The following is an 18,623-nucleotide window of genomic DNA, read 5'->3' on the forward strand; positions in this document are numbered from 1 at the left end:
TAGTAGTAGTAATAGAAGTAAAAGTAGTAGTGGTAGTAGTAATAGTAGTAGTAGTAGTAGTAATAGTAGTAGTAGTAGTAGTAGTAATAGTAGTAGTAGTAGTAATAGTAGTAGTAATAGTAATAGTAGTAGTAGTAGTAATAGTAGTAGTAGTAGTAGTAGTAGTAATAGTAGTAATAGTAGTAGTAGTAGTAGTAGTAGTAGTAGTAGTAGTAGTAGTAGTAGTAGTAATAGTAGTAGTAGTAGTAGTAGTAATAGTAGTAATAGTAGTAGTAGTCGTAGTAATAGTAGTAGTAGTAGTAATAGTAGTAATAGTAGTAGTAGTAGTAGTAGTAATAGTAGTAATAGTAGTAGTAGTAGTAGTAGTAATAGTAGTAATAGTAGTAGTAGTAGTAGTAGTAATAGTAGTAGTAGTAGTAGTAGTAATAGTAGTAGTAATAGTAGTAATAGTAGTAGTAGTAGTAGTAGTAATAGTAGTAGTAGTAGTAATAGTAATAGTAGTAGTAATAGTAATAGTAGTAGTAGTAGTAGTAATAGTAGTAGTAGTAGTAGTAATAGTAGTAATAGTAGTAGTAGTAGTAGTAGTAATAGTAATAATAGTAGCAGCCCTCCGTCACTGCTTTACAATGTGACTGTGTAGCTGTGGATGATCTCATTCATCGTGTGGTCTTTACATTTATATATTTTTATTGACTTCAGTACCAAGGACAGGTCCTTTTCAAACATAGATCTCAGATATAATAGTTTCAGCGAGATTCATTTTATTCTCTTTTTGAACAGTTTTCCGTTTATTCAGACAAGGTTTTTCAGGATTTTTTCTTGACATGTTTGACTGTCAACTGCCAGTCTTCCTCAGAGGAAGCAATAAATGACAATTCCTCAAATTTATGACCAAAAAATTGTGTAATTTTCTGCCATTTTTTGTAAAAAATTACAGGATTTCACCAATTGTGATAAAAACTTGAGATTAAAAATGACCAGTCAAGCAAATTTTTGTGTTTGCAGAAACTGAGATACTGTATCTACAGTATCTAGGCCAGATTTGGCCCCCGGGCCTCGAGTTTGACACTTTTCTTAGAGCAGGGGTTCTCAACCTTGGCTTCAGGGCCCCATTTGGGGTGGTGCGACACTGGGAGGGGGTTGCCTGATGTTTTTAAGAAACTAAGACTATTTTTCCTGAACAATTTGAGCCCATTTTTGCTTATTTTTGTCCTTTTTCTGCAACTTACACCAAACTTTCCATATTTTAACTTATTTTTTGTCGATATTTTTTCTCTTCTTAATGCATTTTACTCCCATTTCTGATACTTCTCCATCAAATTTCAATGCTTTTTCTGCACATTTGTTCCACTTTGAAGACATGTGCAGCACTTATAAACCCTTTCCACCACTTTTTCACCTAATGTCACATATGTTGACCATTTATTGTCACTTTTAACCTCTTTTCACCAGATTTCATGCTTATTTTTTTCCTATTTAACCACATTCACGCCCATTATTTGCCAGGTTTAACTAATTGCTACAATATTGATGCTTGGAACCCTTTTTTTACCATATTTTCTGTCTGTTTTTGCCGACTCTAATTTGCAATTTTTAACCAATTTCTGTAGTTTTTAAAATCCCCTTTCACCACCTTTTCCACCATTTTTGGTCACTTTTATTTTTTGTTTTATTTCTGATTAAAACAAGGATTTACATCTTAAAGCTGACTATGTACGATGGAACAAATAAGAAGAGAGTGTGTGTGTGTGTGTGTGTGTGTGTGTGTGTGTGTGTGTGTGTGTGTGTTTAATGCGTACTCGCGTTACAGTTTTATTGACACACACACACACACACTCTAAGCTTTCACTCTAATGAGAACCTTCTTCCATAACCTTAACTCCACTCCACACTACTTTTCTCAATGACATCATCAGCCTTGCTGCTGATTGGCCGATTGTGCTAAAAGGTAATTTATTGACAGATTAATCTGCCTTTGTTTTTATTGTTTCTGTTAAGTGTAGTAATGATATAATGTTTGTCTCTCTGATCGTTGGTTCTTGCAAATATAAATCTTTATATTAATTATGTATATAAGAAAGATAAATAGTCTACAGGTCATTTTCTTAGGTGTGTGCGTTCGAACTGACAGTTTAAGACGTTTTACTGAGCCTGAGAAATTTCCTTAATTATGCTACAACAATGTTCTTATTGAATAATGGACACACACACATTAAAGTACATTTAAGTACTTGAAAATCAAGATTATTGGGATTTTAATGTTTTTCTTCCGTGAAACAACCAAGCAATACATTCACGACAGAAAGGTTTTGACAAATCCTTTGCAGTTTATGATAAATAAACACTTTCAGTATTGATCGGTAAAGCTTTGGTTAACTTAATAATAATTGATTACCTTCACCAAAGAAGTCACATTTTTATTTTACTAAATTACGTCAAAAGTACTTTAACAGATTTTGACCAAATTTAAAGCAAAAATAGACCTTAGGCCAGACATAGGCAACTGACGGCCCGGGGGCCACATGCGGCCCTCGCTCTAATTTTGAGCGGCACTTAAAGCAAATGCACAAAATAACTTTAAAAAAAAACATTCAAAATTACAGAAATATACACTAGACAACATAAATACGCAAAATAATTCCAAAAACACACAAAAGGGAAACAAAACAGCAACACAAACTTAGAGAAAAATTAAAAACAACAAAAACACAGAAAATAATACAAAAAAATATCACCAATTACAACAAAAATGTACAAATTGACTTATAACACACAAAAAACAACAACAAAAGTACGGAAAAATACACAAAACAACATAAAAAACACACAAAGCAAAAGCAAAATGAGAAAAATACACAAAACAACCACAAAAAACTAAAACAAATTACTCCAAAAACACATGAAACGACAACATAAACACAAAATTCACATCCCCATCACTCATTATTGGTGAAATTTTAATAATATCTGGGTTTTTACTGACTGATCTTTATAAAATTTGGCTCAGTTATGTCGGATTGGTTCCTCAAATATCCCACAGAAATTTCATTTGATTGGATGAGTATTGTGCATTTAAATGCGATTTTTCTAAAATGAAATGGTGGTGTCCACATAAACGGACCTACTTTATGATTATTAATGAGGATATACATTTTTACCAACCCTTTAACGTGTGAAGGATCACCGTACCATCATCCAGTGCTTGTGTTTTAAGCTTTTAATTGTTTCTTTTTTTTTAATTTATTTATTCAGCAATTTAAAAACCATCCTTTCATAATACAATTGTAAGTCCTACTAATTCTGCTGAATCTGGAGCTAAAAGGGTTTAAATAATGAGAAAACTGTAAGTGTAAAACATCCTTTCTCTTTATTTGAACCTTGATGTTTCTAATAAAACTATTGGATGAAAACAATAATGATGGTTTCCAGTGTTTGAAATGTTCTGAATGAGGGGATTTTCTGCTCTATTTATTGTTGCTTGTGTTTGAGACGAAGCAGATGATCGTACCGTCATGTGTTTTTGGTAAATGTCATTTTTTTCACATGTATTTTGGTCTGGGATCTACAGTATGGAGGTAGGTTTATGTCTTTATTATTCTATTAAAAACAACAACAACAACAACCTTTTCAATCACAACTAAAGTTTACTTCAATCAAAAATAAATATTTTCAATCAAAGAAAAAAAAATGTTTGAGACCCAAATAATTGCATTTGTACAGAAGCCCATTTCCACCAGTAAAATAAAATTAAAAAACTAGGAAAAGTAAAAATAATAAAAATTGAAAAAAATATACAAGTCATAATTATGAGAAAGTATCTCATCATTATGAGACAGGTTAGTTTTACCCTACTGATGATGTGTTGTTGCAATAGTAATCATCATTATGACATATCTCATAATTAGGACTTAGGTGCACTTTGGTGCATAAATATTTATAATTATGGGATAGTATCTCATAATTATGACTTATGACTTTTTTATTTTACTTTTTCTAGTTTTACTCATCTTGTTGGGTTTTTTTCTTTCTTATTATGAATTTTATATTTTGATAAGCGCATTGAGATGACTGTTGTAAATTACGCTATACAAATAAAGTTGAGTTGAGTTGATTGATGTAAACTTATTTTTATTGAAAAGGTTTTTTATATTTGATTAAAGGGATTTTTTTTGATTGAAATTATTTTTTTTTTTTTTTAAGTAAACCTTTTTTTATTTTATTTTTTTTTTTTAAATAAACTGCTTTTTATTTAAAGGTTTTTTTTTTTCTTTGATTAAAGTGATTTTTTTTTCTTTGATTGAAAATGTATATATTTTTTTTAAGTAAACCTTTTTTTGTTTTTTTTTATTAAAGTGATTTTTTTTTCTTTGGTTGAAAAAATACTTTAAGTAAACGGTTTTTTATTTAATTAAAGTGATTTTTATTTTTTTTAAATATTTATTTTAAGTAAACTTTTTTGATTGAAAAGTTTTTTTTTAAAAATTGAAAATAGTTTTGAATTAATAATAAAGACATTAATCGAGCTCCATATTGATCACCTTCTCTCCTCCATCAGATGCAGCTGCAGGGCTGTGGTCATGTGACGCGGCGTGGAGGGAGGAGGGCGTCCCAAAACAGAGTGAGCAGGTCCCGGGTCCTCATCAGTCCAGCTCCACCTCAGGCAGGTCGGACGTTTTCACCGGATGGTCGCTTTGGTGAACTGGACTCAGGACTGAATTATTGCCAAAGAAGAAGAAGAAGCAGCAGCGCGTGTGTTTGTGCTGATTTGTTGCCGAAGAAGAAGAAGCAGCGCGCGCGTGTGTGTGTGGGCCATGGGAGCGGAGAGCTCAGCGCAGCGGGACGAGAAGAGTCTGGAGGAGGAGGAGGATGATGGTGGTGCACCAACCTCAGCTACATCTTTATCCGAGGAAAAGCAGCTCCAGGACGGCCTCCATAAGGTAGGAACAGACCCTCCTTTACCTTTAGCTACACCTGTGTGTGTCAGAGCTTTAGTTTTCCTGCTTTCTTGCTGCTCACGCACTCTGTAACCTGTCGTGAACGCGCATCAGTGCTGCGCCTTATTTTTGCTGAGTAACGATCTGCGGTCCCGCAGTAATAAAACCATCTTAGAGCTGGACTTTAACACACACTCTGGATAACATACATGCTAGGGATGTGCGTTCACTCAACTTTCTTTATCCATTTATTGTTTTAATTTGATTTATTGAGCTTGTTTTTCAGGGTCTTTGTAATGTATTTTCCTTTTTGTTTCATTCAGTTGTAGAATATTATATTCTCGGTTTTAAGGCTGTACATTGCCATCAATCTGGCGATACGATTCCATGTTGGCATGTCACAATACGATATATCCCCAATATGAAACGATACGATATATATTGAATATATCACAATATCAACAATGTCAAATTTCACCTTTGCATGGTATGGTATGAAATACAATTTATTTATTTATTTTTAAACTTGCGAGAACAAGTAAATGGTAACTAACTATTAATCTGTAATTTTTTTGATTAAAGTAAACTTTTTGATTGAAAATATTTTTTTATTGTATTTTTATTTATTTGTTTAATTGAAAATATTTTTTTTAATCTAAGTGATTTTTTGAAGTTGTTTACAATACGATATATCCCCCTGATATTAAACCATACCATAATATATATATATATATATATATATATATATATATATATATATATATATATATATATATATATATATATATATATACTGTATATAGTGATATATCGCAATATCAATAATTACAAATTTCACATTTACAAGTACCAAATGTTATGAAATTCAATTAATTTCATTTTTTTTTTTTTTAAACTTGCAAGAACAAGTAAATGGCAACTAATTGTAATTCAAGTACAAATCTTTTTTAAAAAGAAAATGGAATGTTCATTAAAGTGTCAGATTACATTTTTCAAAAAAGTTTAACTTTTGCTTTAACAACCGATTCTGATTCTGTTAAATTCTTAATTTAAAAAAATAAAAAAGTAAACACATACATCTATAAAAGTGTTGAGTACATTTTATGAAAATAAAGCTAAAATACATGAGGTAGTTTAACAAGGTCTGATGGTGCATTCACTGACACCTAGTGACTGGGAGTTTACATGCTATGCTAATGTTAGCGCAATTACAATGTTTTTGTTGTTGTTAAAATCATGATTGAAAAAAATCGGGTTTTGAATCAAGACAATAATTGCGGGGTGAAATATCGCAATATATTGCTGAATTGATTTTTTCTTACACTTTTAATATACAGTCTCATACACTCCCAACATTCCATATTTGCATCTACTGTATAGACATTATTAGTCAGAAGATATTGCAATCTATTATCACATGGAATGTTCTCTTACGATTAAACTGAAGCTCCATCCAACGATACCCAGTGACTGACGTGTACCTAACGATGTCATGTAGCTGAGCTCGTATGGTGACAAAGCACGCCCTCCACGCCCAGCACTGACTGTCACATTCTTCTTTTGTCGTCCATGCAACAATATTTATTGCATCACGCTCCGTGTCACACCCAAAGCAGTTTTGTGTGTGTGTGTGTGTGTGTGTGTGTGTGTGTGCGTGTGTGTGCGTGTGTGTGCGTGTGTGTGCGTATGCGTGTGTATGCGTGTGTATGCGTGTGTATGCGTGTGTGCGTGTGTGTGTGTGTATGCGTGTGTATGCGTCTGTATGCGTGTGTGCGTGTGTGTGTGTGTGTGTGTGTGTGTGTGTGTGTGTGTGTGTGTGTGTGTGTGTGTGTGTGTGTGTGTGTGTGTGTGTGTGTGTGTGTGTGTGTGTGTGTGTGTGTGTGTGTGTGCGTGTCTGTTTGTAGCCGCCTGCTCATTAAATGTCACTTTTAATTCACAACAAGAATCCCAAATGTAGGCGGGGAAATGTATTCTCACAGGTAGGCGCACCTCACCCATGGAGGATGTACTTTGATTACATTTTACTTAAGTAGGAGTAAAGTTACTGGTGTAAAAATCTATTCAAGTAAAAGTAAAAAGTATCTGACTTAAAAATGTACTCAGAGTAAACGTTACTTAGTTATTTATTTTATTTATTTATTTATTTTTTTTTGGGGGGGGGGGGCAATCTCTCCCATGCAATAAAAAAATAAAAAGACGTGTATACAGATCAAACTAGGTTCTTTTTTTAATTATTATTATTAGAGAACACCATTTGAAAATAACGTGCATGAGAACAAGACATGGTGTGACTAACCTGGATAAATAAAATAAAATAAATGTCAAGGATGTCAGTTCGATGAGTAGGGGTGAGTATTGGCAAGGATGTTGCAATACGATACGTAGGTGTAGTGGGTTCGATACAAGAAAATGATATGGCTTAGTCAGACTCGTGTTTGGGTGAATTTATTGTGCAGGTCCACCCAAAAAGTGTAAACAAAAAGATGACTTTGCTAACACCAGATCCAAGTGCAATTCTTTATATAATATTTACAATATTTACAGCCTGCTTCGTCTTTTCCCAGGAGTTGGTACCTTCCATGTACTCAGCTCCCCTTCAAGCACACACACTCCTCCTGTAGTGCTGAAGGCCCTTTATATAGCCTGAGGCCCCGCCCCCAACACAATGAAAAGAAAGATAACCAACAGTCTCTCTACACACAGAAACCAAATCACAAGATAAGTAATTTTAAAAAATTACAAAAAGAACTAGCAACAATAATATATTTACTAAAGGCTCAACATTCCCCCAAAAGAGAAAATAAAATAATTCTGTACTGAAACCGTGAAGTCACATGGCGTCCCGTGACGTCACTCATGCGCGCCCTGCAGCTGACGGGGCTACTCCGTCACAGTAGGTCACGATGCGATATTATGGCGAGATTGCGATATATTGTGATATTCTACCCAGTTAATATCAAAATTAAACGTAGAGATGACAAATCAAGTTGCTGTATATGTTCATCAGAAGATATTGATCATTCAGTGGATAAATTGAGTCAAAACATCCTATTTATTATTAGTATTTTTGCACATTTTCACTGAAAAAAGAAAACACAGTGTTACACACTGACATCATAAAATAAAGTGCAACAAGTTTCTTTTCACTAAACTACTGTGTAGAAGTAACCATGACAACATAATGATGGCATTGTAACAACTGTAAGTGAGAACATTGAGGATAAATCATCCTGAGTTACTGATAAAGCACAAAAATAAGAAAAGTTATCTTATTGTATCAGTTTAGCACTGATATGAACAGATATTATGAAAATAAAATGTCTGTACATACTGTACATTAATATTGCAGGCATTACACACTACCAAATATTAATAAAAACAAAAACAAAATCGATTTTTTATTTAAAAAATCAATTTTTTTTCCTCCAATGGAGTTTTCCACACCCTTCATTAATGGAGGGAATTTGTTCCCACTTGAAAGTCCAGCACCAGTGTAAACCAATATTACATTTAATTTCAAATATTGCCGATTTCTAAATGAATAAACATTACATTTCTAAAAAAAAAAACAAGATACATGACTCCAGAGCCTTTAATACTTTTTTAGTTTTAACAGTAACTCCTGATCTTTCTCATGTTCCATGTCCCCGTTTAATCATTTTTTTCACATGTAACTGTATTAAAGTTCCTCTGTGCTATTTATAGCTAACTGTGCACTGTTACCTCTGTGGAAATTACTCAGCATCGTGTGAATGAATATTTGTAAAGTACTCACTAATAACTATGATCGTCCTCTACCTGCTCCCAGATAACCTTCAGTGTGTCTCTCATATTTGTTTCATCGTCTTTACCTGTTTATTTGACTTTACTGGCTATTAAACTCCCTAAAATGTACCAAACATGCTAAATAAGGTTAATAAAGTCAACTGCTGTTATGTCACAAAACTTGCATGTGAGGCATTTCAATCTTATATTGGTGTTTTTATTTTAAACAAAACGTGGATTCCACGTAGGATAAATTAACCATTTCACACTCTGTCAGTGTGTTGAGTAAGAACACAGTGTACATGTTATTAGATGGTGACCCAGTGTTGAAGCTTTTCTATTTAATAAATGCTTGACAATTATCCTCCTCACTACACGGAGGAATCTTCACCCTCTGTGGCAGACGTGGGAAACTGGAGGCCCCCCAAGAAGAATACATAAAATGACTCCAAAAACACACAAAAAGACAGAGAAATATACAAAATGCACTCCAAAAACACAGAAAAACTTACAAAACTACAAAAAAATGCCTCCTAAAAGACAAAGTTACAATAGGAACAACAAAAAATGACTACAAAAACACACAAAATAAGACAAAATTTACAAAAACACAAACAAACCTAAAGAACAACAAAAAAAACCCACAAAAATAAGAATACACAAATAAACTTAAAAAATACACAGAAAAATACTGAAGGCAACAAAAATACACAAAAATGGTCCCAAAAACATAAAATCAACACATGATGATTGCAAAAATACTTTAAAAAAAAAAACAACTGATAAACACACAAAACAACAACACAAACGCACAAAATGAGAGAAAATACACAACATCACAACAAAAATACACAGGACACAAGAAATATACAAAACTACAACAACAAAAATTACTCACACAATCAACACAAACTCACAACTTCATCCTAAAATCACTCAAAACCCACAAAGAACAGAAAAAAATACCAAACAACAACAAAAATACCCAAAATGACTCCATAAACTCACAAGATGACTAAAAGAAATACATAAAAAAATGGATATACACACAAAACAACAACAAAAACACAGAAAATGAGAGGAAATATTAAAAAAATAACAACAAAAATTGACAAAATGACCCTACAAACTCACAAGATGACAAAAAAATACACAAAAATAAAAACATATATACAAAACAACTTGGGATGCACTGAATATTTGGCCGAATATTCTAAAAAATCCACATTTGGCGTTCGGTTTTGTGAGTTAAAATCAAGGCCGAATAGTTGTGTGTGTGATGCAATCAAGGATTTCCATTGGCTGCCAGGCAGTAAAAATGTAACTTAAGATGTGTGCTGTGCATCCAGTGGGACACGTGTATGTGTAGCAAACATGACAAACAACAACAGTGATAAATAGCCAAAGCCTGCATTGAGCTTTAAGCAGCACCAAAATTAATTTACTTAAAGTAAACCAGTTACTAAAATCACTGTAATGTAGTTAAACTGGTACATGAATTCAATTACTGGTATTTGCGGTTACATACAAGCACACTGTAGTGAGCATTAGCTTAGCATGTGTTAGCTTAGCCTGTGAGTCGTAGCAGAGCTGTGATGTCATTTTGTGTGTTTGTATCTTCTTCATTAATGGAATGTTGTTTCTGCTCATGTTACATTTGATTTGACTTAATGATGTAAAGTTTCCAATGGATTTAAAGGTAAAAAAAAAAAGTAACACACATGCAGGAGAGATGTATCGTGCCAACAGTTAAGCTTTAATGGGGCAATATTATGACAAAAATTAACTTTCTTTTTGCTACAGTGATAAACATTCCTTTAGCCTCATTCAGAGGCACAAAGTTGAAAAAGTTCCTCCCTCCCTTGTTATTCCACATTTTGTAAAAAGTCAGCTCCAAACGGGCCAGTTGGATTTTTCTCGCTTTATGATGTCATAACAGAAACTCTTCTTCCTGACAATCCTGGCTCCTCCTCCCCTATATAAGAATGTGAGTTCCTCCGTCTCAAACTTCCTCACAGCTAAAACAAACAGCGTTTTTTATATTTTATTGTCATATATGTAAAGCTACATACACTAAATGTGTTCTCTGCATTTAACCCCTCCATGAGGAGCAGTGGGCAACCACGATGTAGCACCCAGGGATGGGTTCCACTTTTAGTATCCGTTATATCGCCTTGTATCGCCTTTGACATGATCTGACGTGTCTGTGACCCAATGCGACTCAGCGGTTGGACATAACAGTCGACTATCGTCTTAAATGGAATAGTTCTGTGCTCAGAATAAGTGAGGATGACGAGAAAACGACGTAGCAGCTCTGGTGAGTGTTTGAAACATCTAACTGACTCCGCTGCTGCTGCTGCTGTGATAAACACACACCCTGCAACAGTGTTTGTCTGACTCACAATCACAATAGCCTCTTACATATCCATGTGTTTTACTGTAATGTGCAGTTTTTTGGCTGAAAGCAATAACAAGAGTGCGTGAATAGCAAAAGAAAATTGCCATGATCACCCTCTCAGAACAAGGCATGAAGTCAGCGTCTACAGACACGCCCACTCATACATATGATGCATGAAGGCCCCAAAACAGCCTGTTTTTAGAAGCGTAATTAAACTGACTTTTCAGAGGGATAAAACTCCAGAAAACGTTCTTAGAACAAATGGAGATGGGTGAAAAATAGCATAATATTGGACCTTTAACTCAGACATAGTCAACCAGGACCCGGTCAAGCCAACAACACCGTCTGATCATGCCCAGGACACGACTCAAAACAATGGGCGACAGGGCCTTTGAAGCCACTGCCCCCTGCCTGTGGAACGCCCTCCCAGACCACCGCAGGGCCCCACAAACGGTGGACATTTTTAATAAAAACTTAAATATCACCTTTTTACAGAAACTTATTTTAACAGTTAATGCCTCTTTTTGTCCCGTCTTTTAATATATGTTGTGTTTCATTTTTTAATCCTGTAGCACTTTGTGGTTTGGCATCAAATGTAAAGTGCATTACAAATAAAATTTATTATTATTATTATTATTATTAATAACTGGTGGCCCGTGGGCCATGTGTGACCCTTGGACTAATTTTGTGCGGCTCCCAAAAGTAAAGGCACAAAAACATACAGTACTAAGATCACGGCGAAATACAGAAAAGGACATCAACAAAAAACTCACAAAATGACTATATAAATACACAAAACTACAGTAAAATATACAAAGGAATAACAAGAAATTACTACAAAAGTACACAAAAATTATAACAAAAATACACAAAATGACTCATAACTCTCAAACCCAAAGGAAAATAAATACACACACAAAGAAAACAAAAGCACACAAAAATGACAGAAAACTATGCGAAATGACCACAAATTATACAAAATTACTCAAAATTACAGAACAGAGTCTCTAACTTAATCAAATCAAATGTTTTGCTGAAGATAATTATTTGCTAATTTTCGCTCCCTCTTAATAATTTAAAATTTACTGTAGAAAAATCAACGTCCATCACACGTGGTCATTCTGGTGTCAGTAGCAGACAGGTGACTCCAATGATCCCACATGATGTTAATGGTAATGTTATGTAACAGTGTAACTGTGTGCGTTCCTCTATAATGAGCAGTGGATGATCACACGCTGCTGTGCCTCTGATTATCCCCTTTAGAGGAGGGAGGAGGACGGCCTGAACAGAAGAGCCATTGATCATAGCGGAGATGGGGGGGCAATGAGCAGAAGAGCTGAGTGAGGATGTATTTTGGGTGGGTGGGCAACAGAAGAGAAGAAGAGAAGAGCCCAGAGAAAGAGAGAGTGGTAGAGGTACAAAGAAAGGTGCATGAATGGGAAGATTGTTCTCCTGGTTTTTTTTTTAGGTTTTTTTTTTTTTTTTTTTAAAGTAAACTGTTGACAGAGATTCAGAGAAAATGGTTGAGCTCCAATGAGCAGAAAAGCTGTGTGCTGAAAGTGAAGGAACTCACAAAATCTCACAACAAATGAAATATATCCACCAAACAAAGTGCTTTTATTTCAAAAATGTAGAAACGTCAAAAGTTTTGGAAAGTTGCACTTTTTAACCTGAACTTAGACCGAAAAAATGTGCCAGTATTTTCAAAATAAAATGTGTTTGTGATACTGTTTTCATCCACTAGTACAAAAAAACAGGAAGAACTAGTGAAACTAACTCTAACTAAAAGGATTCTATTCTACATCTACACGGACGCTCAGGAAAACAAAGAAATATAAACCTTTCCTAACTTTTTAGGCGGGGCTACCAGAATCAAAACGCCCTCACTTTGTTCTTTCTGTTGTTGTTGTTGTGTACACTAGTTAAAATCATTACTCCTCTGTTATTGGTGAACCGATCGGGCTGAAATTTGGTAGCTATAATCTATGGATGTGTACGCATTGATGCTCGGAGCTCAATTTTAGATTTGCCCCCCCCCCCTCGATTTTTCATTTATTTGCGAGTCAAATATTATGGAGTGGTGGCCTAGTGGTTAAAGACGCTGGGCTTGTAATCGGAGGGTTTCCGGTTCAAGCCTCACCTGGGCCGTCACTGTGGGATGTTGAGCAAGTCCCTTAACCCCGAACTGCTCCCCAGGCGCCGCAAAATGGCTGCCCACTGCTCCTCAGGGATGGGTTAAATGCAGAGGACAAATTCCATTAATGTACTAACATTACATGGCCAATTAAAGGCGAAAGCCCCGATTTAATCTTTAATGACAGTTGATGGTACCAAATCATTGGCACATATCAATATATAAATGGGGCCCATTACCCTGTACGTGTCACGGGGTCCCCATTTTCTAATGACTACTCCTCCGTTAGTTCTCGTTAGATCAGAATGCAGTTTGGTATGAATGAATATGATGAGACGCGCGGAATCCTTTTTTTTTTTTTTTTTAAATGGGGCACGGAAGCCCACCCCCCATTTCTGGCTATTTCCAAATTTATGGGAACATAGTCGTGTGATATATCGTTTCAAAGGTAATTCAACGTAGATTATGATTATGCCTCGCACAATTGGATTAGGGGCCCTTGTTTTTGGCAATTTTCATTAAAGTAATTTTCTCATTTATTTGTGAGTCAAATATTACGACAGTTGGTGGTACCGAATCATTGACACATACCAATATATGAATGGGGCCCGTTACCCCGTATGTGCTCCAGGGGTGCCAGGGAATGTATTCTCGGGAACGTGGTACGTGCTATTCGGTGTGGAGACGTTCCGTGGGCCCGGCCGTAGTTTATCCAAACTTGTTATGCTCAGATGTGAGAAAATTTAAGCATGAGTTGCAGATAAACATTCAGCTTCAATAATTCATTCATTCTTGTCCATTTGAAAGATGTTAAGTGAAAGGAGAACTTTCAGACGACATTAGTGAAGCTGTGTGACATTGCGACAGGACGACCATGTGCAGAACAAACGGAATTGATTTAAAGCGGAATTAAACGTATACAAGAAAGAGGAGTTATTTAATTTGGAATTAAAATCAGAATAAATAAGCCACATACTTCAGATTTAAGTTTAATTCGGAATGGCCATTTTCAGTCGGAATGAGGTCTTTACAAGGTTATTTTAAAGACCTGGTTTCAGTTTAATTAGAGGTTAAGGTAATAAGTTAGGCTAGCAGTGACTTAAAAAGGTAGGAAATGTTTAAGTTTCAACATGCAACACCGTATTACTTCTATTTTATTCAACTGTTTTATTTTCAACATTTCATAGAAAATCCCCATCTTGCTATTTTTACTAGCTACAAACAATGACTTTTAACTAATCGTAAAATGTGTAAAATCCACTTTGAGTTTAAATTTTTTTTTTTAATTTATATAATATTATTATATATTATAACATGCCACAACCCATACACCATATCTGCAACATTTAAAAACATTTGTCTCAATGTTTCAGTGAAAGTAAACATTTAAAGATGGATAATTTAATACTAAAACCTTACCACATTCAGCAGTATTTGACTTTACTAAGTACTAACTACATCTGTCATCTGTTTTTATGTTTGAACCCTGGAAAGTCAATCAGATTTTAGATGGAGCTCATTGGTGACTAGAGTTCCTGAGGACCCCTCACATGGTCAATGTGGACTGCCTGGGGTCCGCGGACACCGTGTTGGTGACCCCTGGTCTATTTTATCTGCTAACTTGTAAGAACCTGTAAATCAACTAGTTTTTCAACACGCTGAGGCTGAGCGTCACAAAGTATCCAGGATCCCGTTACTTTGTTCAACGTTTTGGCTCAAATCCACTTCCCAACAAAAGTCTGAAGCCTTTGAGTGAACAATGCATCTGTTTGTCTGTAGCGTCAGTTTGTAATTCTATATCATGTCGATTAGAGTTACTGTATGTTTGTAGAAAAGTCCTGGATGTTGATATCGTAGCTACTGTAACACTGCTGCACTCGTTCACCTCATCGCTCTATGACGTCACTTTTTCTGCACATCCATATTTCATCAGCTCTGGTCCTGATGCAGCACTAACGGCCTTCTCACAGCGTGCGTGCGTGCGTGTTTGTGTGTGTGTGTTGTCAGGGCGTTTAAAGGACAAACAGTGCGTCACAGCTGAGGTGCAGCAGCTGCTTTTTTTTGGTGCATCATGTCTGATCTGCAGCTTCACTGTTTCAACATGGATACAATGTTTTAATATTTAACACTTTACGTTTTCCATGTGTTTTTATCAGACATTCATTTATTACCATAGAAAGGAAAGACTGCTTTAATTAATATTGATATCAACACTTTAATAATGAATGATTTTACATTTTTTTGACCATCAGAACAAAAATGTATTCCTACTAATACTTTTAATTGCTTTTTAATGATTGCTCGCAGCTCCTTAACGTAAAGTAGCAATGAAAAGAAAACACTGATGTGAGCTAAAACACATAAAAGCGACTGTTTCATTTCGTGCGGCCCCAAAATAAGCACACAAAAAAACATAAATACACAGAATGACTCCAAAAACACACTTTACAGCAACAGAAAAAAATATACAAATTGCAAACAAAAATATATAAAATGAGAATTAAACTGCACTAACACACAGGACGACTACAAAAATACACAAAATGATTAACACATGAAGTGACGACGAAAAACAAAAAAAAAAAACAGAAAACAACAAACGCACAAAAAATGAGAGGAACATATACAAAAAAGTTGAGGAAAATACACAAAACGACAACATGAATACACAAAAAGACAGAATAATTAACCAAACGTCAACAAAAATACACAAAAGGATTTAAAAAATGCAAAACGATTAAAATAACATGAAATGACAACAAAAACACACTTAATGACTGAAAAAGAAAAAAAGCATACACAAAATGAGAGGAAAATAGCACAGCCAAAATACATAAAATGACAGAAAAATATTCAAAAAGATAAGAAAAATACACAAATTCAAAAGCACAAATGACGACAAACGCACACAAAACCCTTGTTTATTATTCTAAAAGCATAACATAAAATCTTTATGATCTGTTTTGATTATTAGATCAAGGCTGGAAAATGACAATAAATAGCAAAGATATCTGTTAACTCCTTTATCTTTATGAATTGTGTCTACCTGTGCTTTGAATCATAGTGAATAATATTGATATAAAAGTTGAAATGACTAATTTAATACCTTAGATCAGCATTAATTCCAGCTGTATTTGGGTGTAGACAGGATTCAGCAGCAGAAACACGTTTATTGCACTAAACACACAGTTACAGTATATAGAGTGGGTCTAATGATGATAATCAGAAACATGCGCTACAGTGAATCAGATAGTCATTATTATTATTATGACAGGAAACAGCTGCTCTGGCTTTTATTGACTTTCAGGGAAATGTAGAAGGAAAGAAACACAAAGAGGAAACATGTGAAACAAGCTGCGACATAATAAAATTCAGTGCTTTTCACGCCTCTCGTCCATGTGTTGGGTCCAGACGACAATAAAAACCCCAATAAACACCATTACGATTAGATCAGAGGGTCATGTGATCAATATTTATGTCAGCACTTAGAATAATGATCAATCTGCGCATTAATACAGGAAAGAACGACGACTTTGTGTTTTTCTTGTAATTTTTTCAGCTTTTTTTCCTCATTCATTGTACATTTGTTATGTTTTTTTTTAATTAATTTTGTGTGTTTTTGTTTTTGTATAATTTTCTCTCATTATGTATGTTTATTGTTTTCCATTTTTTGCCATCGTCATGTGTGTTTTTGTTGTGTGGGTTTTTCTTGTCGTTTTGTATGTTTTCCTCTCATTAGATGTGTTTCGGAGTCATTTTGGGATTGTTGTGTGTTTGTTGTTTTATGTTTTTTTTGTGTATGTTGCTAGTAACCTTTCTGTATTTTAGTTGTCGTTTTGTGTATTTTTCTGTTCTTTTGTGTATCTTTGTAGTCGTCTTGTATGTTTTGCGAGTGATTTTGTGTTTTTGTCATTTTGTAGATTTTTCTGTCATTTTGTGTATTTCTGTTGTCGTACTGTGTATTTTTGTTGTCATCTTGTGTGTATTTTTAATTTTATTTTGTGTATTTTATGTAATTTTCTGTGTTATTGGGGTCATTTTATTTATATATAAAATAAACCCTGGACAAACAATTAAGCAGAAAACAAGTCAAATCATTCATGATTTTAAAAACACATGATTTCGTGTTTATGAAGTAAATGTATACTATCCTAAAATTATGAGACAGACCCTCTAAAGTCATGTGGACCCCCAGGTTGAGCTGAGCTGCTTTAGGTGACATACTTGACCCTGAAGGTTGTTTTTGTAGCACAGCAGGGATCAGTTGTGTAGACATTAACATTAACAGAGAACTGATCTAAAACAAAGTCTGCTTTAAGTCCTCCACTAATTAAAATCAGACGTTCGGGACTTTTTTTCTGTCCACGTTGTATTTTTTCACTTTATCAAACCTCGGACACGCACACACGCACACACACACATTTGTTACTGTTTGGGAAAAGGCTTTGCAATTATTCAAAATTCAATTATGATTTTGATTATTACACTTAACGATTACAAAATAACAGTCAATGAAATAATTAATATTTAAAAAATTAAAAATAAGTTTTTTTCAATTTATTCATATTTTTTTCTTTCAATTATGCATATATTTTATTTGCTAAAAACTAAAAAATAAGCATTATAAAACCCTATATTTTTAATGCTTTCATTTGTTAATTTTTCTCTCTTAGGTACCCCCTGTAGCGTACCCCCATTTCAGTAATACTAGTTTAATGCACACGCATGCATGCGAAGCTTTCAAAGGATTTAAATGTTTAAAAAATATATTTTACATTGTTTTCTACAAAAAATAAATAACTTTTTGGTTGACAAATAATCGTGATTTCAGTTATGACTAAAATAATCCTGATCATTATTTTTTATATAAAGGAGCAGCCCTAGTTTGGGCAGCAAAGAAGAGGCTCCATTTGAGGCCCCCAGGGTTCGATGCTTGTGTACTGGGGGGTCTATGATTGTTGTTGTTTGTTTATGTTTAGATTGGGCACAGATGAAGCATGAGGGGAGATAAAAACAGACGAATGTGGGTGGTAAAGAGACGGAAGTGTTGGCAGCAAACAGGTGTGTGTGTGTGTGTGTGTGTGTGTGTGTGTGTGTGTGTGTGTGTGTGTGTGTGTGTGTGTGTGTGTGTGTGTGTGTGTGTGTGTGTGTGTGTGTGTGTGTGTGTGTGTGTGTGTGTGTGTGTGTGTGTGTGTGTGTGTGTGTGTGTGTGTGTGAAACGCTGTGAGGATTTTCATTCAATCCTCTTTAAAGTGTGGAAAAATGTCTTGAGGGCCGCTAGTATCACGTCCTCCCTCTGCCATGTCTTCTTTACAACATAAGAAGTGCACGCAGCGCATGCGTAGGCAGACTGGTAAACATCTCACGAGTTTCCCACACTGTGATATCAACC

The 18,623-nt window shown here is 34.7% G+C and overlaps 1 protein-coding gene across 1 annotated transcript in view; it reads left to right on the forward strand.

Moving 5' to 3' along the window:
* Window positions 1-4,599: 4,599 nt before the first annotated feature.
* The window catches only part of akap12b (A kinase (PRKA) anchor protein 12b), a 64,573-nt gene continuing 50,549 nt past the window's right edge, over window positions 4,600-18,623 (forward strand). The window contains exon 1 of the mRNA XM_028439198.1: window positions 4,600-4,937. Within this exon, the coding sequence (XP_028294999.1) occupies window positions 4,812-4,937 (126 nt within the window). The 5' untranslated portion in view covers window positions 4,600-4,811. The remainder of the gene's footprint in view (window positions 4,938-18,623) is intronic.

This window comes from Gouania willdenowi, chromosome 24, assembly GCF_900634775.1.
Source record: "Gouania willdenowi chromosome 24, fGouWil2.1, whole genome shotgun sequence".
In the NCBI taxonomy this organism is placed as follows: domain Eukaryota; kingdom Metazoa; phylum Chordata; class Actinopteri; order Blenniiformes; family Gobiesocidae; genus Gouania; species Gouania willdenowi.